At 47.0% G+C, this 12941-nt stretch overlaps 1 protein-coding gene and 1 long non-coding RNA gene across 10 annotated transcripts in view; one reads left to right on the forward strand and one right to left on the reverse strand.

Annotated features, from left to right (window-relative positions):
• The window catches only part of LOC310686051, a 424340-nt gene that overhangs the window by 250961 nt on the left and 160438 nt on the right, over positions 1-12941 (forward strand). The window lies entirely within an intron of this gene.
• The window catches only part of DYSF (dysferlin), a 195327-nt gene that overhangs the window by 166717 nt on the left and 15669 nt on the right, over positions 1-12941 (reverse strand). For all 9 annotated transcript variants that reach the window (XM_083520415.1, XM_083520413.1, XM_083520411.1 and 6 more), the window contains exons 2-3: positions 7779-7834; positions 6346-6437 (exon numbers count right to left, since the gene is read on the reverse strand). In XM_083520415.1, the coding sequence (XP_083376541.1) occupies positions 6346-6437; positions 7779-7834 (148 nt within the window). The remainder of the gene's footprint in view (positions 1-6345; positions 6438-7778; positions 7835-12941) is intronic.

Consider the following 12941-nt stretch of genomic DNA (forward strand, 5'->3'; position numbering starts at 1 on the left):
GCTGCCTTATGCTGAAATGGGAGGTGGGGTACTATGTGAGAATGATGGGGAGGTAAGCAGTGCAAGCAAATGCGTGTCTACTCACAAGCAAGCCCTACTGAATTCAATGAGGCTTACTCCCAGAAAAGTAGAAGTCCGTTGAGTTGAACTCAGTGGGGCTTTGGCATGCACAGATTCCACTTAGACCTCAGAGATGGGAAGCAGATTCAACCTGACGAGTCTTAAATTAGTTGAGAATATATTAAATATATTATGTGGAAGTTTATTTAATATTTTTTATTACCCCTACCGCTTCCTTACACTTTAAGGCCCTTCACAGCCGCAGGGAGCCTCATCAAGGCCCTCTGCCACCACAGATATATATCGTGATATATCGAGATATTGTGATATTTAGCTGGTGATATATCGTGATGTTGAAAACCAGATATCATCCAGCCCTAGTTGACAGTGGGATGGACTCCCTCAGAAGGGGGCCAGCCTCTCCATCCTTGGATGTTTTTAAACAGGAGCTGGAGAACTCTCTGCCGGGGATTCTTTAGCTCTGGTTCCTGCATGGCGTGGGGTTGGGACAGATGACCTTTGGGGGCCCCTTCCAATTCTACAATTCCACGAATCTCTTATTCTACCTTGGCAAGAACCACACTAGCATTTACTAGCCGGCTTTGCTAATGCAAAGAGATCTGTGCGCTTCAATTAGGATTTAACGAACTCAATTTCATCTTTTTGAAGGAACATCTATTTTTTGCCCGTCTCTTTTTTGGTCCCAATAGCCCTGTGTGCATCTTGCAGTCTTGTCCCCTTCCAATGGCTTTGGTTCCTGCTTTGCGGGAATTGCTCAGCTGCCGTTCCTGCGTTGGAGGGGGTTGAGCTAGATGACCTTTGGCGATCCCTTCCAACTCTACCATTCCAATATTCGACGAAGGAAAGACATCCCTCCGATCATTCCCCCCCCCCCCGACCTCGGGCACACAGCCAGACTTGAGGTCTCCGGATTCTCTTGCCCTGAATCATCCTTGCTATTCCTGGATATCCTCTTTCGACAGGGCTATTCTTAAACAGTCCTCTTCTCTTCTTCCCTTCCCACCCGCCTAGCAGGGGCTGCTTTCTCAGAGCTGACACACTGAACTCTTGTGGCCGGCTCAGATTCTCTCTATGGTGCAACAAGAACACCTTTTATGGGTGCGCCTGTTCAGCACTTCAGGAACTCTTTGAGGAGACGAACCTTCCCGGATGGCTCTTCCTTTGCAAGAAGACTTCTGGCTCCCTTGCCACAAAAGCAACAGGGACCAGCCACTTGATGAGGCTCAGAGATCATGCAAGGAGCCACCCCTGACCTCTGCCACCATCTTCCCAGAAGCTCCTTCCCCCAAAGATACGATACGATAATCTTTATTGTCATTTTCCCATACAGAACAACGAAATTGAAAAAATCTGCATCAGACATTCAAAAACCAACAAGCCTGCTATCCCAGCCTGGTTAGCCCCCTTAAAATACCCCATAATTAAATGCAATATACTCCCACAGAGACTACCTTACACTGTGTTTAAAACCAAAATCGCATGTGGATAGAAACTGTTTCTCAGGCGGCTAGTCCTAGTCTTTATAACCCTGTAATCCAGAAGGCAGAAGCTGAAAGAGATCATTTCCGGGGTGCGCACTATCCTGCGCTATCTCTGCAGCTTTCTTATGGCACCTGGAAGCGTAGATTTGATCCAAGGTGGGAAGAGTGCACCCAAATAGTCTCTCCGCAGTCTTTACAACCCTGGACAGCATTGTTTTTCCCCTGACCGTGCAGCTCCCAAACCACACACACAGACCTATAAGTTAATACACTCTCCACAGTACAGTGGTAAAATGCCATCAACAGGTCCTTTGAGATATTGTTTTTCTGGAGGATTCTCAGAAAATATAACCTCTGCTTTGCTCTCTTCATCAGGTATTTACTGTTTTCTCCCCAGCTTAGGTCATCTCTCAACTCCATTCCCAGAAATCGCAACACCAAGATCTGTTCCATGCACTTCCCCTCAATAATGAGTGGCTGAATATTCAATTTACATTTCCTAAAGTCCACAATAATCTCTAGCAAGGTCGAGCCTGGCTGAGCTTGCAAAGTGGGAAGTTACTCTATACACGTTTAAGAGTCTAGTTCTAAAACTGGTAGCAGAACATCTTGCTGGGACTGTCAACAATACCATGTTCATCACAACGTTGGCATTCCCATTTGTTTTTGTCCAGAGAACACCTTGTACACACAAACGTAATTCTCTGAAAGTCCCTTTTCCACCCCCCAGAGGTCAGCTCGGGTGGATCTACACACGGGGGGAAATGCTATAAATAAGTCAGAAATTAAATCATTATAACAAAAGGGGGGGATGCTATGGGAAATCGCAAAGAATTTTTTTTTTACTCTCCAGCACCATTTGGTGTTGCCTGTTTATAACGCATTCCAAACACTGTTTTTGATGAATGCAGCTGAGTCCCTTGTCAGACGCACTGTTGCTCTTATGCCGTTGAGGATTAAACAGACAGATGGACAGACAGACAGACAGACAGAGAAAGAGTAAATTGAATCAGGTGCTAAGTTTCCTGGAATGACCCGAGCAACTAACGACTCCTTCCAGACACAACAACTAATGTCCAGTTTTCTTTCTTGCAGGGTTAGACTTTGGAACTCTCTCCCACAGGAGGCAAGGCTGGCTACCAACCTGGATGGCTTGAAAAGAGACTAGACAAATTCGCAGAGGAGAGACTCTGATCCACAATGGCTCTGCTCTGCCTCAGTTGGAAATTGAGGCTGGATATCCCCCTGGGACAAGAGCCTTGGCCACTTCAGACAAACAAGAGGCAGAGGCTTCCGATTCTACCCTGCATCTATCCTCAACTGGGACGTTGGTCAGAACTTAGCCAAAGGGAACCATCCTGTCCCTCAGCCAGGAAAAAGCAAAGTCCAGCCAAACACCATTCCCTGCTCCTCATAGTGGTTCCTGATCAAGCGCTTGGATCCACAGGATCCCCTGGCAGATGCAAACTCGGCGCAAGGTCACACTGTTCCCATCAACTGCATCAGAACCTTGGGAACTTTCTCTTAGAAAGAAAGTGAAGCTGAAAGCAGGAAAAGCCTGTTATAAGCACCTGTGCAAGTGAAGAACAGACCTTCCAAGTGTTCCTATTTTCCAGGGACGTCCCTGCTTTAGAAAAGCCGCCCCGGTTTCTGATCTGAACCCAGAATGTCCCACTTTTCCTTAGGATGTCCCTATTTTCATCAGAGAAATGTTGGAGGGTATGGAGTTACCTGACCCCCGAACCATCCTGTAAAGGGAACTTTTAAAAATGTTTAATGTATTATTCTGTTTTTATATATGTTGGAAGCTGCCCAGAGTGGCTGGGGCAGCCCAGTAAGACGTGTGGGGTATAAATTGGAAAATTATCCTTATGGAATGGAGCGCCCCTGTTTTCACTGGAGAAACGTTGGAGGGTATGTGTAAAATTTGGCACAATCGACCAGGTGTATCAGTGCCTCTTGAGAGTCCCATGGACTTCAAGAAGATCAAACCTCTCTATTCTGAAGGAAATCAGCCCTGAGTGCTCACTGGAAGGACAGATCCTGAAGCTGAGGCTCCAAGACTTTGGCCACCTCATGAGAAGAGAAGACTCCCTGGACAAGACCCTGATGTTGGGAAAGATGGAGGGCACAAGGAGAAGGGGATGACAGAGGACCAGATGGTGGGACAGTGTTCTTGAAGCAACCAGCATGAGTTTGACCAAACTGCGGGAGGCAGTGGAAGACAGGAGGGCCTGGCATGCTCTGGTCCAGGGGGTCATGAAGAGTTGGACACGACTAAACGACTAAACAACAACATCAGTGCCTAAGATGGGGTGCAACTCTCCAGCCACATTCAATGTCACCACCATGCTGAACTTCCATAGTACATTTAGGCTGCCTTATCAGGTGAGGAACATGGATTTGGGTAGCTCTCTTCAACAGACGCCTTGGTTTAGGGCCACAGGGTGACCACAGGGTCTACCAAGCTCACAGACTAGCTGTGCCTTTTGGGGGTTTGGGGCAGCAGGGAGAAGCCAAGGATTGACCGTGTGACCTGCTGAATGTTGAGAAGGCCCTTGGTGCCCCTAAGATGTGGCTCTGTGACTTTCTCTCCCTTTCCGATAATTCTTTCCATGTCACTCAGCAGCATAAAGAGTCCTTTCAGCCACCTCCTTCCCTGCCAATGCTAGGAACTCGCGGAGCCACGGAGAGGCCAGGCGTTTCCCTGTGTGAAGAATGCCTAAACTTCTCCTCAGGCAGAGAGTAGGTGGCAAGCAGTTTGCATGCCCCGAAAGAGCAAGGAATTCTGCTCAATATTGATCCAGAACAAAACTCCCAATGTATAGTTAGCCGAGTAAAAACTTAAACGTGTTGCGGGATTCCCCAAAAATAGACCAGAGGCAATGAATATGTCATCCAGCAGAGCTTTGCTGCTACTGAAGGCAAATGAGCATAATGTTCACAAATCCCATACATTCAGGACTGGCACTGTCCATAAGAATTGCAGTTTGCAGCAGACTTAACTCAAACTTACAATAACTTATAAGACTAAAACCTTAACACTATATACAGAACACCACACCAGAAGGAAGAGAGACACACAAAGAGAGAGTGAAGCCCAGGCACCTTCTGGCCCTCCTTTTATAGTCCGCATGACCTTAACAGAAGCGATAACAGAACCATTTTAAGCCAGCTGCATTCAGCTTCTCTGAAGAAATAACCCAAACATCAGAATCTTCTGCCTGCTTCTTTCACACGGAGCTGCTTCCAGAACCCTCTTGAATTAAGTAGAATAGGAAAGATCTCTCCACATCAGAGCAATACTTTTTGCACTAAGAAATGCAAACTGACACAGGATGGGTGCTCCAACGCCTGCAGCAGCCAGCTCCATTCCCATGGACCCCTAGCCAAGAAGGCTCTGCTCCACAATCAGAGGCAGAAATGTTTCTGAATCCCAGTTGTTGGAACCACAGGAGGGGAGAGTGTTCCTCTTGTGCTTGAATCCAGCTTGTGGGTTTCGCTTTGGGGCACCCACTTGGCCACTGGGGGACCAGAATGCTGGCCTAAAGGGACCATTGGCCTGATCCAGCACAGTTCATTGGCCTGATCCAGCCTAGGACCCTTGTACCTACGGGACCGCCTCTCCTGGTATGTCCCACGGAGGACCTTACGGTCTTCAAATAAAAACATCTTGGAGATCCTGGGCCACAGGGAGGTTAGGCTGGCCTCAACTAGGGCCAGGGCCTTTTCAGCACTGGCCCCGACTTGGTGGAACGCTCTGTCACAAGAGACCAGGGCCCTGCGGGACTTGACATCTTTCTGCAGGGAGCCTGCAAGACGGAGCTGTTCCACCAGGCCTTTGGCCAAGGCACAGTCTGACCCCCTCTCTCCTTCTGCAATCCTCATAGAGCTATAGACCAATGGTTGCCATTAATATGATTCTGAATTTATTTTAGGATGAAATAATTTTAGAATGTATTTCAATTACTGTATTTTTCGCTCTATAAGACTCACTTTTTCCCTCCTAAAAAGTAAGGGGAGATGTGTGTGCGTCTTATGGAGTGAATGCAGGCTGCACAGCTATCCCAGAAGCCAGAACAGCAAGAGGGATCACTGCGCAGCGATGCTTCTTGCTGTTCTGGCGTCTGGGATTCAGAATATATTTTTTCTTGTTTTCCTCCTCCAAAAACTAGGGGTGTCTTATGGTCTGGTGCATCTTATAGAGCGAAAAATACGGTAATAGATTGTAATTTTATGTAAACTGTGTTACTTTTACTGTTGGCAGCCGCTCTGAGCCCAGCTTCGGCTGGGGAGGGTGGGATAGAAATAAATTATTTATTAATTAATTATTATTATTATTATTCTGCATTAAGTTACAGAGTTGTAGAGTTGGAAGGGACCATGAGGGTCATCTGGTCCAGCCCCTGTTGCCCATTGCAGGGCTTGAACCCACAGCCCAGAGATCAAGAGTCTACCGACTGAGCTCTTATGTTCTCATCTGCTTGGCCAATGTGAGGACAGGATGCTAGACTAGATGAGCCGACGGCTTCACAAGAGGGTTAGCCAAATTCACGGAGAACTTTATTTCACGCACACTTTGCTTCCCAAGCAAAGCTAATTTATTATCCATTTAAGCAAAAGGTCTTTTGAATTCGCAAGTCACGTTCCAACTTTTGAGCACCCCTCGTTGGGGGAATTTGCAAATGGCAAGACGTCCCACTGCCTCGCATCTCCCAACGGTAGGACCGGCCGCGAGCCAAAGTTGGCCAGCTGCTCTGAAGATTTTGTGGAGATCTCCTACCTGTTTCTGCCCATCTTCTCATGGTCTTTGACGACGACGTGGAGCTCCGCATTCTGATCTAATGGAATCCCTTTCAGGTCCCACTCAAAGCCCTAAGAGGAGAGGAGGGAAGCAGGTCAGGGACTGAGGGCGGGGGTCCCAATCCTCCCTCTCAACTTGCCGGGAGATCCAACTGATCTAGTTACTCATGTTGGCTATTTGCAGATTAGTTGCACTGCAGAAGGCGTGCTGGGGAGACCACACATTACAAGGAATGCAAAATACCGTATTTTTCGCCCCTATAGGACGCACCAGCCCATAGGACGCACCTAGATTTGGGGGGGGGGGAAAATAAAGGGGGGGAATTTATTTTCCCCTCCCCCAGGCGCGGGGCCCCCAGAACAGGACCCAGAGCGATGCTGAAGCTGCGTGCAGCTTTGGCATGGCTCTGGGAGCTTGCGGGGCTGGAGGAGGGGGAAGCCCTCCGCCAGCCTTCTAACCAAGTCGGGGGACAGCGGGAAAGGTGCGCTGCGCCTCCCGCTGTCCCCAAGTTTGCGGGGCTGGCGACGGGGAGGAGCAGGCTTCTCCCCCCGCCAGCCTTCTAACCAAGTCGGGGGACAGCGGGAAAGGCGCACTGCGCCTTCCGGTGTCCCCCAGTTTGCGGGGCTGGCGACGGGGAGGAGCAGGCTTCTCCCCCCGCCAGCCTTCTAACCAAGTCAGGGGACAGCGGGAAAGGCGTGCTGCGCCCCTGCCGCTGTCCCCCGAGTTTGCGGGGCTGGCAGTGGGGCTCTCCAGGCTTCAGCGAAAGCCTGCATTCGCCCCATAGGACGCACACACATTTCCCCTTCATTTTTGGAGGGGGAAAAGTGTGTCCTATAGGGCGAAAAATACGGTAATTTTTGCAAGGTTATAATAACAAAAACAAAAACTCCTTTTACAATATATCAATAAGCATGACCCATCCACTAGGGCAGTGTTTCCCAACCTTGGGCCTCCAGCTGTTTTTGGACTACAACTCCCATCATCCCTAGATAGCAAGACCAGTGGTCAGGGATGATGGGAATTGTAGTTCAAAAACAGCTGGAGGCCCATGGTTGGGAAACACTGCACTAGGGTACTGAGAGAGCTAGGTGCTGCTCTTTATATTCTATACCCAACAGCTTACTTAACATAACTTAACAGCACCTGCTGTACTGCTTCACAGCTTTAAAACTAGGTCACGTTATTTGCTCTGGCCTTAAAAGAAATACACATCTTGTGGAACAATAATGAATTTAAATTTAAAGAGATCATTCAACAACTCAGTGCGGTGGAAGTGCAGGCACAGAGCATCTTCCAGAGCTGATCCCTGACAGTGGGAACGTGATGCTGGGACTGACCCACAGCCGTCTCTGCTGAAATTAAGCACAGGGTCATACCCATCAGAGACTCAGGCAGAGGGGCGGCTGACTCACCTCGTTCCACACGGGGTTGACGTTGTTCTTGATCACCTTGGTTCTCTTCTTCACCCCTAGGAAAGACAGCAGAAAGGTAAGAAACGGCCCCAGTAGCAGCACATTTTGCACAATGGTCTGAACAGGTGTTTCCGCATTAACAATTCACAGCCCAGTCAGAGAAGGGGCAGAGATCAGCAGCAGCAGGAGGTGTGCACAAGAACCTGAGTTCAAACTATTGCATCCCAAGTTTAAAATTATCTTGGGCGGAAAGAGCTGCCTCTGAATCCTTGGCCAGAGGTTGGTGCAGATGGCCAACTCCTGCCCAAAGAGACTCCAGCTGGCACCCTGCTACTGGGTGCCAGGGTAGTGGGCAGTAGGCAAGATAGGGGAAGGGGTGCAGCAGGATCAGGGCTGCAGTTCCAAGGCTGGGCATGGGCAGAAAAGGCAAATGACAAGCACAATGGCATCAGCAACGGAACAAGCCTGGGTGCAAAACAGGTTTCTTTGAGGTCTTTCTCACACACACAAGCACATCCACACTCATTCTCTCTAAAACACAGAAAGCCTTCGGTCCAGCCATCTCCTCTGGACGGCAGGTCTAAAGCCACCCATCTGTCTGTCCCCATCAGAGTAGACAATTGCAATTCTGGAAGGAGTAACAGCAACAAGATCCCTGGCAGCCAGTGTGGCTGAAGATCCTGCACACAGCTGTCCCAGATTGCATAGATCCAGGCGTCAGTGCTCTGTTTATCCACCTGCCCAATTTAAGAGGAAGATGTTGGCGCTTACAAGAGAACAGGGAAAGCAATCAATTTGTTTTTTCCATATCATTTTTATCTCCAAAAATATTCCAAAACATTTATTATCATATACAATTAAAAAACAAAAACATGCAAAGTTTCTTCTGGACTTCCAGCCCCTCCTTTCCAGATGTTTCTTTTTTACTCCTTTTTATTAGCTGTTTTACAGCACATATGTTTTAATTTTCTAAACCCCGCTATCGTTAATTCTGTCAATAATCTGTGTCTTATATTTCAAATCCTGCAGACGACTTAATATATGGGTTATAATTTGAGAGGTAATCCTCCTTAAACACTTCATCATTATGCCCTCTTAATTTGGCAGTTAATTTCGCCATTTCAGAAACAAGTTAATTCATTATAGTTGTACAGATAGTTGATGTTTGATCCATCCAGCTTTATTAATATCTCTCTCTCTCTCTCTCTCTTTCTTCTCTCTCTCTCTTTCTTTTTCTTTCTTTCTTTTTCTCTTCCCTCTCTTTCTTTCTTTCTTTCTTTCTTTCTCTCTCTCTCTCTCTCTCTCTTCTCTCTCTCTCTTTCTTTCTCTCTTTTTTTCTTTCTTTCTTTCTCTTTCTTTCTATCTTTTTTCTCTTTCTCTTCTCTCTCTCTCTCTCTTTCTCTCTCTTTCTTTCTCTCCTGTCCGTCTGTCTGTCTCTCTCTCTCTTTTTCTCTCTCTTTTTCTCTTCTTTCTTTCTTTCTTTCTTTCTTTCTTTCTCTCTCTCTCTCTCTCTCTCTCTCTCTCTCTTTCTCTCTCTCTCTTTCTTTCTTTCTTTCTTTCTTTCTTTCTCTCCTCTCTGTCTCTCTCTCTCTCTGTATATGTGTGCAGAGTCTAAAATAAGGAGATAATGGGGAGAGCTTCACTAGGGGGGAACATCAGCTGTTTCTCCTCTGGCAGCAATATGCCTTGGGCTGGCCCTGACACCAGGTCACCTTTCCTCAGGTCACCTTTCCTCATACAGATGTGCGCTTGACTCCTTCGTGTCAAAGCCTGTAAAAAGCCCAGACCAGAGGCCCCGATTCAGGCCCTGCTTGGCATCATTTATCCATTTGCTTGGTTTCATTTTTAAGATATGGGCCACCTATTTCCCCCTCCAAAAATGCAAGACTTGCCCAGCCAGAGTTCTCTGACTTTGCTGTCCTAGCTACTATTGGGCTGCAGCCTCCAACATCCTCAGTCAGCTCATCCAATGGTTGTGAATGATGGGAGATGGAGACCCAAACATCTGTAAGGCTGCTCTAACCACCTAGCGACATTCCCCTGGCACAGAGGCCGCCTGTCCTAGGAGACGAAAACAATTCTGCCTCATCCGCTTGTTGCTTTTATAATCTATCTTTGGAGCGCATCACGTGTTCGATCGTCTAAACAGAGATGTCCAAAACCGGAAGGAGGATCTAGACTCCAAAGCAGAGGAAAAAGGGCTTGGAAGGCTAAGAAAACCATTTGGCAGGGCAGAAAGGGACTCTCTCTGTGCTCAGTTTTGCCACAGAATGGTAAAAGGAAAAGGAAGACTCTTGAGAGACAGAACAATAGGAGGAGCTGCTATTGCCAAAGGTCTGCAGGAAGGTCTGCCTGGCATAGCTCTGCGGCTCTCCCCGTGCAGAGCCAAAAACTGCTATATATGGTCACTCAGCAGACTCAGACGGAGCAGCATTTGAAAAAGGCATGGCTCAGAATGGGAAGGAGGAAGGAAAGAATGGAGCTGTGTTTGCAGATGATATTTGTTCCCAAGGAAGTGCAGGAGGGCAGAGAACGCCCAAAGTTGCCGCCTCTTGTGGGGAGAAAAAGGCCACCGCTCATTTGCAAATGCTAATTTCCCCCCCGTGACACACGTGCAGGTTTAAAATTGTTCCTTGCAGCGATGGCAGCATCAAGAGAAATTCAACAGTGTAAACAAGTTTTGATGGATGTAATAAGGGAATGCTGAATGGTATAGTTTCTGTAAAATATGCAGGGATTGATGATACGTAAAATGAACCATGGGAAGAGAAGAAGGGAAGTCATGGGTATTTTAAGGATGTAAAAAACGAGTACTTTAAATTGTAAAACATAAAGTTTAATTTAAAAATTATATACAAAAAAATAAAATTGTTCCTTGCAGGACACGGGAGCTCAGCTGGCAACATGAGCCAACGTACCAAAATGGGAAGCCAAACCAGCCTTCAGCAAGGCAATTTGGACTGTGACTTCATAGAATCGTAGAGTCATAGAGTTGGAAGGGATCCCCCCAGAGGTCATCTAGTCCACCCCCCTGCAAGGCAGGAATCTGGACCTGAAATAACACACACAATACACCAGGCCCAGGAAATCCTGCTGGCCCCCCATTGAGGAATAACGCCTGGCTTGATATATAATGAAAGGAAGAAAAGGTTTAAATGGGATATTACCCCAAAACCAGAAGCTTGTAGGTATAATAGGGGCAGGTGTTCCAAAGAAGATGCCCAAACTATTTATGTTTGTGAGAACAGCAGCTAGAATATTATATGCTCAGAAATGGAAAGAGGAGGAGGTTGCAATGAAGGGGAAGTGGCTTTTGAAAGTAATGGACTAGGCAGAAATGGCAAAGCTGACAGCGAAATTAAGAGCTCAGAATGATGAATTTTTCAAAGAAAAATGGAGGGCTTTCATTTTTAAAAAGCATTACAGCCAAATGAAATCGCAGGCAGGATTTGAGATAAAAGCAGAAGAAGAAAAATGACAAAATGATTGCAGCAGAGAAACTTTTTTGTAATAGATAAAGATATAATCCAGGAGTAAAAACACTGCGGAGATGAGGGTGGGAAGTCAACAGATGAAATAATGTAATGTAATGTAATGTAATGTAATGTAATGTAATGTAATGTAATTATTTGATTTGAGGTGATTGTGAAAACGTCTGAAAAAAATAATTTTAAAATAATATAAAGGGAATAATGCATGGCTCAAATGTTGCTAAGCGTGAGTCGCTGACCCATCTCCAGGTTTCAGTCACCTCACCTGCAATTCTGGACCTCAGGTCTCTGAGAAACTCTGTGCTTTGGAATAAGTGCAGGGCCAGCTATGCAGCAACAGACAGAAGGGAGAGCAGAATTGGAGGTCTCAACAGGGTGGGGCACTGGCAGGAATCCCTGGCATGAAAATAGAACTATTCCAAGCTTAGAAGGGGGCCCTTATTTTCAGCCGGGTGGAGAGTTTGGAGGGCGTCTTGTCTACAGTTTTATCTGAGGTTACACACATCTCCATACCTCATGCCACTTCCACCATTGCCCCACACGAGTGAAATGTCAAATTGCACCTCTGTTCCCAGGGAACAATCAACATGCTGAACCTCTCAACTTGATATCAGGTTGAGACCTAGCTCAGCTGGTAGAGCACGAGACTCTGAATCTCGGGACAGTGGGTTCAAGCCCCACATTGGGCAAAAGATACCTGCATTGCAGGGGGTTGGACTAGATGACCCTCATGGTCTCTTCCAAGTCCACAATTCTGCTATGAGATCACTCCCTGGAATATAGGTATGCCCATATAAATCTTTGCTGGATGCAGATATCTAGTTCCCTGCAGGTTCCCAGAAACTCTGTGGATGTCTGGCTTAAAGGAGTTCTTGCTTTAACTGGGTTTTCATGTGATCAGTAAATGTAAGATGGGTGCTGCCCACAATGCTCATTGGTGTGGTCTGGAGGGGAAAGGCAGGAGGGGAAGAACATCCGCTTTGCATGCAGAATAACCACATCTCAATCCCTGGCAGCATCTCCAGGCAGGGCTGAGAAAGGCTCCCTGCCTGAAACCTTGGAGAGCAGCTGCCAGTCAGAGCAGAGAATACTTAGCTAAATGGACCAATGATGATCTGACTCAGTGTAAGACAGCCACCAATGATTTTATGCTTTAAAATGTCTCTGGGTGTTGCTGGGTTGTTGTTTAATTCTGTCCTTTCCTTAGCTATAATCATTCAATAAATAAATACATTCTGTTATTTATTTGGTCAAAGGTATAAGGAAGAAGAGGGTCGTGACAACATCACACCAAACGAAAACGTGAATTGGAATAGGTTGGTGGAAACACATCAGAAGACAGCAGTTCAGAAGGAACAAAGGGGCAGATACATAAGAACTTGAGAAGATCGCGGCTGGATCAGGCCCAAGGGGACCCATCTAGGCCAGAATCCTGTTCTCCCAGGGGCCAAGCAGATGTAACAATGGGAAACTTGCAAGCAGGATCTGAGCGCAAGAGCAACTCTCCCCTCCGGTGGTTTCCAACAACAGATTCAGAAGCATCGCTGCCTCCGACTGTGGAGGCAGAGAAAACCCAAGACTTTCCCATTTCTCCCGGGAGGAGACCAGAGAGCAAATCCCCACTTGGCCAGGAAGCTCACTAGGTGTGGCTTGGAAGCCAGTCCCTGCCTCT

This window comes from Podarcis liolepis (assembly GCF_965112155.1).
Source record: "Podarcis liolepis genome assembly, chromosome: 9".
NCBI lineage: Eukaryota > Metazoa > Chordata > Lepidosauria > Squamata > Lacertidae > Podarcis > Podarcis liolepis.